Source organism: Ranitomeya imitator, chromosome 2 (assembly GCF_032444005.1).
Source record: "Ranitomeya imitator isolate aRanImi1 chromosome 2, aRanImi1.pri, whole genome shotgun sequence".
Taxonomy (NCBI): Eukaryota; Metazoa; Chordata; class Amphibia; order Anura; family Dendrobatidae; genus Ranitomeya; species Ranitomeya imitator.
In genome coordinates this window covers 446,053,244-446,067,244 of record NC_091283.1, presented here as the reverse complement: position 1 = coordinate 446,067,244, position 14,001 = coordinate 446,053,244, and the positions used below count along the sequence as shown (strand labels likewise).

At 46.8% G+C, this 14,001-nt stretch overlaps 1 protein-coding gene across 1 annotated transcript; it reads left to right on the top strand.

The window, feature by feature from the left end:
- The first annotated feature begins 3,262 nt into the window (after positions 1 to 3,262).
- On the top strand, positions 3,263 to 7,531 carry LOC138666687 (uncharacterized). The gene is made up of 3 exons (XM_069754871.1): positions 3,263 to 3,818; positions 3,934 to 4,917; positions 7,333 to 7,531. The coding sequence occupies exons 1-3, from the start codon at positions 3,727 to 3,729 to the stop codon at positions 7,529 to 7,531; spliced, it is 1,275 nt and encodes a 424-aa protein (XP_069610972.1). The 5' UTR covers positions 3,263 to 3,726.
- Positions 7,532 to 14,001: the final 6,470 nt, after the last annotated feature.

Here is a 14,001-nt window from a genome sequence, read left to right as displayed (position 1 = left end):
ATCTGCTCAGGTTTTTCTCCTCCTTCCTTAGTTATCCCCTCTTCCGCTTCCTTATTTTTATTATTCTCTCTGGATAAGCACTCCTGCTGAGTTCTTTCTAGATTGGTTCTATATGCTGCCATAATTAATCGCTTTGGATATTTCTTATCCGTAAACCTATCGATCAAAATTTTCGATTGTTCCACATAATCTTTCTTATTTGTATTATTTCTCCTGATTCGACGGAACTGGCTATAAGGAATGTTTTGCTTCTATTTTTGGTGGTGTGCGCTCCGATAATCGAGGAAACCATTGGTGTCAGTTTTCTTGAAGTTCTAGTGCTAATTTTTTTGTTTTTATGAGATATTTCTAGATCAAGAAAATTTATTTTTTTCTTTATTAACCTCTGCGGAGAAAGTGATACCCCAGTCATTCCTGTTTAATGCCACAATAAATTCTTGAGCTTCAACTTTCCAAAATATAATTAAATCGTCAATGAAGCATCGATAATATAATATATTGTTACAGTAAGGTAGCTGACATAAGGGGGATGAGGACTCGAAGCACCCCATAAAAAGATTTGCGAAACTTGGGGCTACCCGAGTCCCCATCGCGGTGCCAAACACTGTGTATACATTTGCCCCTGGAACGTAAAAAGATTGTGTTCCAATATGAATTTTAGACCCATTATTAAAAATTGTCTCTGATGTTCTGGCATATCAATTACTTCATTCAAATAATGTGAAACTGAATTTATTCCCAATCTATGATCAATATTGGAGTAAAGAGCGTGTACGTCTAAAGTTATGAACATGTAATCTTCTTCCCGAACAAAATTTTCACATTCTTTTATTAATTGGCTGGAGTCTAGGAGAAAAGAAGGTAATTTTCTAACTAGATCCTGCAGGTACAGATCAATGTAATGAGACAGCTGACTAGTTAGTGACCCTATCACCGAAATGATCGGTCGTCCGGGAGGTTTCACAGGATTTTTATGCACCTTGGGCAGATGATAAAATATGGCTGTATTTGGATTTTTGTTGGTCAGGAACCGTTTTTCCCTTTTATTTAGGATGTTTTGATTAAAGGCAGTGTCTATCAACCTATGATATTCTGCGATATGTCTTTTGGAAGGGTCAACATCTAACTTTTTATAGTATTTTACATCCGATAATATATTATATGCTTCCTCCAAATAGTCCTCTTGGTCCTGAATGACAATACCCCCTCCTTTATCTGCCCCTCGAATCACAATTTTTTCATTGTTCTTTAGTTTTTCTAAAGCTTCTTTTTCTTCCTTTGAAATATTCATTTTTTTTAATGGTTCTTTTATTACTAAGTCTGTTTCTACCTACAGAACTCGTATTTTCTATTTTCCCTTTTTGTATAGTTTTTCCAGTCTTATTTTAATCCCCGAAATTCCTCAGATACTGAAGTATAAAAAGTGTCCAAATGACTGCCTCGATGGTGGGTGGGGTTAAAATTAGATTTGAGACAGACATTTTTATATATACTTTTACTGGATGGAATGGTATCTGCTTTTTCAATAGTTTTTACTTCATCCTTGTCTTTACATCCTGCTGTTCGATCCATTATGGCAAAATGTCTAAGGCTGCTTTCACACATCAGGTTTTTTGTTTCAGGCGAATTCCGGCTCTTCCGACAAAAAACGGAATAGAAAACCGGAGAAGCCGGATCCGGCATTTCCCCCATTGAATATTATTGGTGCCGGATGGCGCCTGATAGCCCAGCGTTCCTTCCGGTTTGATGCCGGATCCGGCGTCAAGTCGATTCCGGCGTCTGGAAAAAACGTGTACTGTAACGTTTTTTGTCTCCGGCGAAAAAGCCGGAAAGGCCGGATCCGGTCTTTCCGGCTTTTTACAACAATGCATGTCTATGGATGCCGGAAAGCGCCGGATCCGGAAAAAATCGGATCCGGCGGCCGTATCCGGCTTTTTACACTGAGCATGCTCAAAAAACTTTGATCAGCCCCCTGGACTATATATAAAGCAGGGCCATGAGGCCTTCAGCCATTTCCAGCCCAAAAGCAGAAGAGCCAACACCCTGCCAAGACGGAAGGAGCCAGAGAGCCTGCCACAGAGCTGAGAGCCTGCCACAGAGCTAGAGCCTGCCACAGAGCTGAGAGCCTGCCACAGAGCCGGGAGCCTTCCACAGAGCCGGGAGCCGAGAGACTTCCACAGAGCTGAGAGCCTGCCACAGAGCCGGGAGCCGAGAGCCTGCCACAGAGCTGAGAGCCTGCCACAGAGCTGAGAGCCTGCCACAGAGCCGGGAGCCGAGAGCCTGCCACAGAGCTGAGAGCCTGCCACAGAGCTGAGAGCCTGCCACAGAGCCGGGAGCCGAGAGCCTGCCACAGAGCCGAGAGCCTGCCACAGAGCCGAGAGCCTGCCACAGAGCTGAGAGTCTGCCACAGAGCCGGGAGCCTTCCACAGAGCCGGGAGCCGAGAGACTTCCACAGAGCTGAGAGCCTGCCACTGAGCCGGGAGCCAAGAGCCTGCCACAGAGCTGAGAGCCTGCCACAGAGCTGAGAGCCTGCCACAGAGCTGAGAGCCTGCCACAGAGCCGGGAGCCGGGAGCCTGCCACAGAGCCGAGAGCCTGCCACAGAGCTGAGAGCCTGCCACAGAGCTGAGAGCCTGCCACAGAGCCGGGAGCCGAGAGCCTGCCACAGAGCCGAGAGCCTGCCACAGAGCTGAGAGCCTGCCACAGAGCTGAGAGCCTGCCACAGAGCTGAGAGCCTGCCACAGAGCCGGGAGCCGAGAGCCTGCCACAGAGCCGAGAGCCGAGAGACTTCCACAGAGCTGAGAGCCATGTCTCCGGGGAGGCCTCCTCCTCCTCGCCGTCCACACACAGAGGTTAGTATGAACCAAAGGTGTGTGTGTGTGTGTGTGTGTGTGTATCATCTATTCTTTTATGTTTCATCGTAGGAAGCTGATGAGGCTGAGTCCCCCGGAGAAGAGGTGGTCCCCGAAGATGAGGGAAGGGGTGGAGAAACCCACGGAGAGGGCTCACAATTGGTATGTATCTGTGATGTATTGCGGAAACACACCCTACACTACACACAAAACATAACACTAGATGCTTACAACAAAATACATAGAAACTGATACTTTCAAACCACACACAACACATACAAAACATATATATCACATGGCACACAACACATAGAATGGCTACCAACAACCCCATAATTTTTTATTTTTGTATTCTAGAGTTCTGAATCTGGTGCCCAAGCAATAGGTCCTTCCAGTGGCTCCCGGAGTCGTCGGCGACATTCACGTGGCGGCCGTCGTCATGTAGGTTTTTTGTTATTTTTTGGGTGCAGGTTAGCAATGTTTCAAATTTGGTGTTAATTTTTTCCCCCTTTTCAAACAGGTTTCACAGCGTGCTCCAGATTCGGACGGTGAGGAGGTCGGCCTTGATATTGACCTCCTCATCGATCTTGTCAGAGACAGGGAGCCGTTGTGGAATATGGGTGACCGCCGCCATGCTGATCTCTCAGTGACCCGTCGACTCTGGGAGCAAATCTGCTGTGAACTGATTCCGAGGTGGGAGGACCTAGATGTTCAGGCCCAAATTCAAGAACGTAAGTATCCTCAGTTCAGTTTTGGTGATGCATTCTAAAATGCTGTTTCTAACCAAGTTGTCTTTCTCCTATTTTAACAGGTGAGCGGATTGTGAAAAGGTGGCGGTCGATCAGGGATCGCTTTAAGAAGGAGTTCAATAAAGAGATGCAGGCCCGGAGTGGATCTGGAGGACGCAGGAGCACGTACAAATACGCAAGGGCCCTGTCGTTCCTCAGGTCAACGATGGTCACCCGAAGGTAAATATTACCCACCACATGCACTAATGTTTTACATGTCTAACCTCTTTTGCTCTTTCAGCCAGGGCCATGCAATGACAGTATATTAATTGTTTGTTTCTCTCTTTTTCCACAGTACCGTTGGGAGCACTCTGGAGCCTGCAGCACAATTGAACACTTCTAGGGCGATCCCTCAAGAGGCCGCCACCGAGGGACACTTTGACAGTGAGGAACCCTCTGCACCTTCCCACTCTGCACCTTCCCACTCTGCATTTTCCCACTCTGCACCTTTCCACTCTGCACCTTCCCACTCTACCGATCCCTCTTTCCCATCCACGAGCACTGGAGCATCCTGGCCGGTTCCATTGCATGTAGCTGCTGGTGAGAACATAGCGTTTCCTGTACCCCACCCTTCTGCTGCAGCCACCTCTAGTACACCTGTAGCATCGGGGCGGTTTCGCCAGAGGGGTCAGATACATAGTTATGCTCCCGAGTTCTTGCACCTGAACGCATCGTTCCAGAACTGTCTGAAAGTTTTGTCCGAGCAAATGGCTGCAGGATTCAATTTCATAAATAAAAGTATGCTCGAGATGCATACACTTCTGGTAACGATGCGTTCAGAGGCAAAACAGTCCCCGAACAACACTTTTTTTCAGTCGGTGCTTGAGCAAATGGAGACGCTATCTACTTCTCAGCAGATGCAAGTAATGGAATCCTGCCAGTCTACTCTAGCGCTAATTGCCTCTAGAGCAGATAGTTCTTCCAACCATCCTCCAACTTGCCCCCCTTCCTCCACTGTCCACCACTACAGCCAGTACCATCCTCCTGACCCGTATCGCCAAACAGACATTGCCCCATCACGCCCAACTCGCCATCATCCACATCGTGCCCCGTCCCACCAGCCACACCACCAGCCCCGTGCCCCTTCCCACCATCCACACTATCAGCATCCCTCCCGTGCCACTTCACACCCATATGATGATCCAGACCCATACAACTTCCCATCTACTTCATCCTCACCTCCTCTCCCTACCCACTTCCAACAGACTGTATCACCCTCTTCCCAAACATCTTCTACACACATCACTCATTCTGCCACCCAGTCCTCCCAAAACATTTCGTACACCCCTCCACCCTACCAAATTTCTAACCCCAATCCGACTTTCTTGTCCACCCGCTCAATAGCTTTCTCCACTCCTTCACCCCTAACCGGTGAACATTCTCCACCACCATCACATTCCTCTTTCCACACTCCCACTGTCGAAGTGTCCCTATCAGACAGTGCCTCCGATAGTATCTCCACCCCGACGTATGAAAACATTTAGTACCCCATTTTTTTGTGTGTTACATTGTTAATAAAAGTTTTTGGTTGAAAAATCTCTTGTATTTATTCATTAGGAACAAATAACACTTTTGTAAAAAAAAGGTTTATTGGTAACAGTAGAACTTTGGGTATGCACATCTTGATTTAAAAATAAACTCAAACAGGTACCCAACATGGTTAAAAGGTAAACCCAAACAGGTACGCAACATGAGGGTAAAAACCAAACTGGTATACAACATGGGTCAGGTAAAAACAACAGGTACGCAACATGGGTAAAGGTTAAAGTTATTACTAGGTATACACAAAGTGTTTAAACTATATCATCCTGCCAGTGTATTCTTCCTTGGGGTGAAATAAAATATTCTGCAAAGTGATCCCGTATTCTGGACACTGTGGCAGAACTTCTGTATGTATGGATGCTGTAATCCATCAAGGTGGTTTCGGCAGAATGGTCCTCAATGGAAAGCTGTTCCTTGGATATAACATAATTGTGGAGGACAACACACGCTTTCACCACCTCATCCACAGTGTTTGTGTTTAAGTTTATGGATGTCAAGAGAACTCTCCATTTGGCGGTTAGGATCCCAAACGCACACTCCACCATTTTCCTTGCACGTGTGAGTCTGTAGTTGAAAATTTTTTTGGTATTGGTTAAACCACGGCTGGAGTAGGGTTTCAAAAGATGCTCTGAAAGCTGAAAAGCTTCATCCCCAACACATACAAATGGCATTGGTGGATCGGAAGTTTGAGGCAGTGGTCTTGGGGGGGGGGAAAAATTGAAAGGTTTTTCCATATAAATGCCGCCCCATAGAAGACAGTTTGAAAACTTGCGAATCATTAGAACGACCATACGCCCCAATGTCCACCGCTACAAATTTGTAATCCGCATCGGCGATGGCCATCAGCACGATGGAAAAGTACTTCTTGTAGTTGAAATACTGAGATCCAGAACCAGCCGGTTTCACGATACGGATGTGTTTCCCGTCCACCGCACCCAAGCAATTGGGAAACTGGCACACTTCCAGGAATCTGTCAGCTACTTCCAACCATGTCTGCATTGTGGGATGTGGAATGTATTCTTCATGCAAACAGTCCCACAGTGCACGGCAAGTGTGCCTCACTATTCCTGATATTGTGGAAATGCCCAGTCTGAATTGAAAATGTAGGGAAGACAGGGATTCACCGGTTGCTAGGAATCTGTGAAGAAAAGGAAGGAAGAAATTACTACAAATTCAAAATATCAAATAAAGAGTCCACAACAAAAGTTGATGCAAAAAGAATGCTTACCGAAGAGTCACCATCAGACGCTCAGCTGGGGTAATGGAGAATCGGCAATAGGTATCACTCCTTCTTATCAGTTGTTGAACCCGCTCCACCAATATATCAAAGTTCTCCGCTTTCATCCGAACATAGCAGAAAAACTTTTCAGGGTCACTTCGAAGCTCCATATACAACGTTGAAAAGACTCCCCGGGTCATTCTCTGTGCCGTGATGGGGTGGATCCACAAACGGCGTCGTCGCAGACGCATGACACGCTGTCTCTCTTCCTCTTTCTCAATCACAATAGCTTTTAATCGATTCGCCTCTGTGATGAAATCCACGTTGTTCTGCAGAATCTTTGCAATAATGCCCTCCATCTTGCTCTGTAGCTTGCTCCTCTCCAACCCGTCACAGATGTTAAGAACACTGTATATATAGTTTTCAGCCGGCCAATCACCTTTTTAGCCTTTCAGGGGGCGTTTTTTAAAGCCGGATCCGTAAAAAAACGGAAAGAAAAACGGACGAAACGGATGCGACCGGACGAGCCGGATCAGGTTTTTTGCCGGATCCGGACAACGGATCCGGCTAAAAAACCGGATCCGGCTCGTCCGGTTGCATCCGGTTTCTTTAAAAAAAAAACGGATCCGGTGATGCGGCGTGACGCCGCATCCGGCATCCGGCAAAAAACCTGATGTGTGAAAGCAGCCTAATAAGTGTTAATTTGCGGACATACTTATTTAGATCAAGAAATAAATCAAAAGGCCTGGCTCTTTGTGTGGGACAGAAGCCTAGACCTTTAGATAGAATTGCTTCTTCAGCCTTAGAGAGTTGATGTTTAGATAAATTAAATAATTTAATCGTACTATTCTCTATATTCCGTTCAGTATTCTTTTTTAAAATCCTCCTTCTTTTAGAGAGACCAGAGTTTTTTTTCTTTCCTCCCTCCTCTAGAGCCTCTGGTCCTCTTTTTCTTTTTGAGGACTGCAATGGTGTTGGAGGAAAATACTTTGTGATCAAATTCTTCTTTTGTGCCTCTATTGGAGGCGCTACTAAAGAGCCTGTCTCCAGACTGGGTAAAATTACCTCTGTGGGTGGTTGTGTTATTCTTGGTACAATCTCTAAAAAAGATATATTGGAATTTGCTGGATAAGGAGATGGTCCTTGTACTACTGTGGTGTAAAGATTAGGTGATTCAGTAGTGTCATGTATTGTAAAAATACTATAATTAGGGCAAAGTTCAGATACGTAGTTCTGAGGTCGTACTGTTTCCTGTGATTTTGTATTAGACTTTACTGAATTGGCGGAAAGAAAGGAGAAGAGTGAATTGTTAAATTCCTCTTCCTCCCTGCTTGACATATCCCCCTCAGAATTATTTGTACTAGTCTCCTCACTAGCTACCCCATAAGTTCCTTTCTTATGTATTGGTAGAGGAATCGCAGCGGGAGTGGAAGATATGACTCTAGTGATATGTTTCACTGGTTCCCCATTTTTATTTTTATTTACCGTATATACTCGAGTATAAGCTGAGATTTTCAGCCCAAATTTTTGGGCTGAAAGTGCCCCCTTTCGGCTTATACTCGAGTCACGGTCTGTGGCAGGGTCGGCGGGTGAGGGGGGGAGAGGTCTGAGGCATACTTACCTAGTCCCGGTGATCTTGACGCTCCCCCTGCCCGTCACACTGTCTTCGGGTGCCGCAGCTCTTCCCCTGTACAGCGGTCACGTGGGACCGCTCATTAAACTTATGAATATGGACTCCACTCCCATAGGGGTGGAGCCGCATATTCATTTATCTAATCAGCGGTAACGGTGACTGTTGATAGAGAAAGAAGCTGCGGCATCCGAAGACCAGCTGTCCAGGAGAAGGAGCCAGGGACCGCGGTGGGAGCAGGTAAGTATGTCATATTTACCTGTCCACGATCCACACGCCGGGCGCCGCTCCATCTTCCCGGCGTCTCTCGGCTCTAACTGTGCAGGTCAGAGGGCGCGATGACGCATATAGTGTGCGCGGCGCCCTCTGCTTGATCAGTCAGAGCGGAGAGACGCCGGGACCGAACGCTGGGGAGCTGCAAGCAAGAGAGGTAAGTATGTGGTTTTTTTTTTTTAATTGCAGCAGCAGCAGCGTTATATATGGCACAGATTTATGTGGAGCATCTATGGGGCCAAACTGAACGGTGCAGAGCATATATGGCACAGATTTATGTGGAGCATCTATGGGGCCAAACTGAACGGTGCAGAGCATATATGGCACAGATTTATAAGGAGCATTTATGGGGCCAAACTGAACGGTGCAGAGCATATAGGGCACAGCTTTATAATGAGCATCTATGGGGCCAAACTGAACGGTGAAGAGCATATAGGGCACAGCTTTATAATGAGCATCTATGGGGCCAAACTGAACAGTGCAGAGCATATATGGCACAGATTTATAATGAGCATCTATGGGGCCAAACTGAACGGTGCAGAGCATATAGGGCACAGCTTTATAATGAGCATCTATGGGGCCAAACTGAACGGTGAAGAGCATATAGGGCACAGATTTATGTGGAGCATCTATGGGGCCATAATGAACGGTGCAGAGCATTATATGTGGGGCACAGCTTTATAAGGAGCATCTATGGGGCCATAATGAACGGTGCAGAGCATATATGGCACAGCTTTATAATGAGCATCTATGGGGCCAAACTGAACGGTGCAGAGCATATAGGGCACAGATTTATGTGGAGCATCTATGGGGCCATAATGAACTGTGCAGAGCATTCTATATGGCACAGCTTTATGTGGAGCATCTATGGGGCCATAATGAACGGTGCAGAGCATTATATGTGGCACAGCTTTATAAGGAGCATCTATGGGGCCATAATGAACGGTGCAGAGCATTCTATATGGCACAGCTTTATAAGGAGCATCTATGGGGCCATAATGAACGGTGCAGAGCATATATGGCACAGCTTTATAAGGAGCATCTATGGGGCCATAATGAACGGTGCAGAGCATTCTATATGGCACAGCTATATATGGATAATCTATGGGGCCATAATGAATGGTGCATGGCATTATATGTGGCACAGCTTTATATGGAGCATCTATGGGGCAATAATGAATGGTATGGAGCATCTATTTTTATTTTTGAAATTCACCGGTAGCTGCTGCATTTTCCACCCTAGGCTTATACTCGAGTCAATAAGTTTTCCCAGTTTTTTGTGGCAAAATTAGGGGGGGGGGGGGGGGTTGGCTTATACTTGGGTTGGCTTATACTTGAGTATATATGGTATGTTATTTTTAATGTTTGTTTTAGGAATGGCCTCTGCTTCCTAAGCCGTAAAGGTTCTTCGTGGTTTAAATGAGCCCTCTGCAAGGGCAGATTTGAATTGTAAAAGGTACGCAAACCATTTACTATTTTATTTTGTTTTTTCATAAACCTATTGTTGTCTCCCCATGATGCGGTTCCTGTGGAGTTGACCTGACCAGGGGTTTTTGGTTTTGTGGGAACTTCATTGTATTTAGTCACTCTCCATCCTGGCTGTGGTTTCTCTGGATGTTTTTTTGCCTGTTTTTTTAGATCAAAAAAATCTCTGCGGACCTTTGTCTTCATCTCAATTAAATTGTTTTCAAAAATTTGTAGATTTCTATTCGTATCCCTATTAAGTGCTTCATACAGGGGTAAAGAACTATACTCTACTAATTCTTCTAGATCATTTTTACATAATGTTGCAAAATGTTTTGCTAGCTTGTTACGTTTTTCTATTAAAAGTTTCATGAGGTTGTAAGAACAATCATCTAATATATCATACCATTTTTCTGTAAATTCCTTATCTTCAATAAATATACTATTAAAATGTATCTGCAGACCATTTGGGATAATTTTCTGCTCTTGGCAGATATTCAAAAAGTCTGCGTCCAGCTGGTGTTTAATTTCACCTTTCATGTTTTTCTCCAGGCTAAAAAATAACCTGGAGATGTTTTTCTTAGTTTCATTGTCAATCTCCAAAGCGTTAGACTTGTTTGTGTCCACTGTAGGTGTAGATAAAATTAAAGTAGAAAGGATATTTTTACGTCTCTCAATTTGATTGGTGAAGTATTCCATGATCTGATAGGGCCTTTAGCCAAACCCAGTCCGTCAGGGAAAAGGTATATATTGACAGTGGTAGATTATGCCACACGGTATCCAGACGCGGTTGCGTTACCTAACATACTGGCAGAGACAGTGGCGGCTGCCCTGCTCCAGGTTTTCTCACGGGTTGGATTTCCCCAGGAGATTATCTCAGACCAGGGTACCCAGTTTACAGCAGAGGTGACCAACCAACTGTGGAAGCTGTGCGGCGTAAAGTCCATTAGAAGCGCCCTGTACCACCCGCAAACCAATGGGTTGTGTGAACGCTTTAACGGGACATTAAAACAACTCATTGGGACTTTTACAAGGACCTACAGGGACTGGGAGAAATTCTTGCCTCACCTCCTGTTTGCCTATCGAGAGGTGCCCCAAGAATCCACGGGGTTCTCCCATTCGAACTGGTATACGGGAGACGGGTAAGGGGACCCCTAGACTTATTTCTAGAACACTGGGAAGGGGAGGGCATCATAGAAGGGGTACCTATTGTACCCTATGTGCTGGAATTCCGGGACCGCCTACAGGAGCTGACCCAGGCAGTACGTGGGAACATGCAGGTGGCCCAGCGGCGCCAGCGCGTATGGTATGATCAGAGGGCCAGAGAGCGCACCTTGGAAATAGGGCAGAAGGTCCTGGTGTTAGAGCCCACTAGGCAGAACAAGTTTCAAGCTGCATGGCAGGGGCCCTACCAGGTAGTGGGGAAAATAGCCGACACCACCTATAATGTCGCCGATTGTGACGGCCCCAGGGTTATCCGCATGTTCCACGTGAATATGCTGAAGCCCTATCGGGAGCGCCCTGAAGAGGTAGTGGCCATCTGTGCACCTGAAGCAGAGGATTTAGCCGGACTTCCCTTGCCTGATGTCTTAGGGGAGAGGACTCAGTCTAAAACATGGGACCAGGTACACTGGGGTGAAGACTTAGGTCCCCGGGAGAGACAGCAGACGGAGCAGTTGTTGAGGCAGCGACAGAGGATGTTTTCGGGGAAACCCGGGTACACTCACCTGGCACAACACAAGGTTGAGACCCAGGATCAGACCCCCCTGCGACAACCCCCCTTCCGCGTCCCTGAGTCTGTACGAGAAGGGATGCGACAAGAGATACAAGAGATGTTGCTTTTAGGGGTCATTGAAGAGTCAGATAGTCCCTGGGCATCCCCGTAGTGTTAGTGCCCAAGAAGGATGGGACTACACGGTTTTGTGTAGACTATCGTAAGCTCAATGAGAAAACAGTGACGGATGCATATCCCATGCCGCGTGTGGATGAATTGTTAGACCGGCTGGCAGGGGCAAAGTATTTGACCACCATCGATCTATGCAAAGGCTACTGGCAAATTCCCCTTAGTCCTGATGCTATTCCCAAGTCGGCATTTGTCACCCCGTTTGCTTATTCCAGTTTCGAGTTATGCCATTCAGGATGAAGACTGCCCCGGCGACCTTCCAGAGGCTGGCTGATCGGCTTCTGGATGGTCTTCAGGACTATGCGTGTGCCTACCTGGATGACATCGCCATCTACAGCGCGACATGGGAAGAGCATCTAAATCACCTAGAGACAGTATTAGACAGGATCCACAAGGCCGGAATCACCCTGAACCCAAACAAGTGTCACGTGGGCAAGGCAGAGGTTCAGTATTTGGGGCATTGGGTGGTTAGTGGGAAACAGAGACCAGAACCAGCCAAGTTTGAGGCCATAGCCAAATGGCCCATTCTACGCACTAAAACCCAGGTCATGGCGTTTCTAGGGACAGCGGGGTATTACAGGAAATTCGTTCCCAATTACAGCAGCGTAGCCAAGCCCCTCACTGATCTGACCCGTAAGAACCAACCCCGCCAGGTAACCTGGACCCCAGAGTGCGAGGAAGCCTTCCGCCAGCTAAAGGATGCCCTCACCAATACCCAGGGGTGGATTAAGGGTAGCCAGGGCCCCGGGCTGTTCACACACTGTGGGCCCCCCCCCGGTCATGTGACGGGGGTCATGTGACGGGGGTCATGTGACGGGGGTCATGTGACGGGGGTCATGTGACGGGGGTCATGATATACCAGAACCAGATTATACCAGAAAAATGGCCGGGCCCTACTCTACTGTAACCTATTAAATATTTGTTAAAATCTGCAATACAATTTAGGTATAGCTTGACCAATAATATCACATACAAGGAACAAATACAACCGCACCGTGACCAGACCACAAATTACAACCACAGTGATCGAATAATATCACATACAAGGAACAAATACCACAACACCATGTCAAGACCACATATTACCACTTGGTGACCAAATAGCACATACAAGGGACAAATACCACAACACCATTTCCAGACCACATATTACCACCACATAGTGACTGAATACTACAATACTGATCAGTAATAAAAAAACAACACAATACTATCACCATAAGTGCCAGTATTCACAGGAGATCTGTACTTAGTATGCAGTGTCTGTGTAGAGGTAATACTGAGATCACTGGTGACATTATACACAGGACCTCTATATAGTATACAGTGTATAGTGTCAGTGTATAGGTAACACTGACTCACCAGTGACGTCTCTAGGTGAAGTCCTTCATCTTTCATCCAGCACAGACCGCCATCATTCCTTCCAGCCAGGACTCGTTTCTGCAGGAAATAACACAGTTATCTCGAGCTCCACTTGCAGAACACATTACTTAATTTTTCACAACTTCTACATTACACCACATGAAGATAAAAAGGCGATATAGTGTCACTCTGCACAATAACAGGACCGCCCCCCCATTTAAAACAGTATACTCAAAAAATAAAATAAATACATCACTGCAGTAACAATATCCCTTAATTAGCCCCTATGGTAATAATATTCCCCACCCTGGCTCCGTTTATCTCATTCCTGGCTCCAGCCATATGTTCTCCCATCCTGCACTCATGAGTATCCATTCTACCCCATATGATCTCCACATCCTGCCCCATCTGTCTCCATCGTATCCATCCTGCCCCATGATCCAATCCTGCCCCATGTCTCCAATCATGCCCCGTGCCTACATTCTGCCCATGCCTCCAGTCCTGCCCCCAGTGTGTCCAGCATATTACCCCCAGTGTGTCCAGCAATTTGGCCCAGTGTCTCCAGCATTGCCCCAGTGTGTCCAGCAATCATCTGCCCCAGTGTATCCAGCATTGCCCCAGTGTGTCCAGCAATCATCTGCCCCAGTGTCTCCAGCAATCATCTGCCCCAGTGTCTCCAGCAATCATCTGCCCCAGTGTGTCCTCCAGCAATCTGCCCCCAGTGTGTCCTCCAGCAATCTGCCCCCAGTGTGTCCTCCAGCAATCTGCCCCCAGTGTGTCCTCCAGCAATCTGCCCCACTGTCTCCAGCATTGCCCCACTGTCTCCAGCAATCTGCCCCCAGTGTGTCCTCCAGCAATCTGCCCCCAGTGTGTCCTCCAGCAATCTGCCCCAATGTCTCCAGCATTGCCCCACTGTCTCCAGCAATCTGCCCCACTGTCTCCAGCAATCTGCCCCACTGTCTCTAGCAAT

Coding starts and splice junctions, on each gene's coding strand:
- LOC138666687 (XM_069754871.1), top strand. CDS start 3,727: ATGCAGGCCCGGAGTGGATCTGGAGGACGCAGGAGCACGTACAAATAC. Junction 3,819..3,933: donor TCAACGATGGTCACCCGAAG/GTAAATATTACC, acceptor CTTTTTCCACAG/TACCGTTGGGAGCACTCTGG. Junction 4,918..7,332: donor CAGTCCTCCCAAAACATTTC/GTACACCCCTCC, acceptor TCCCTCCTCTAG/AGCCTCTGGTCCTCTTTTTC.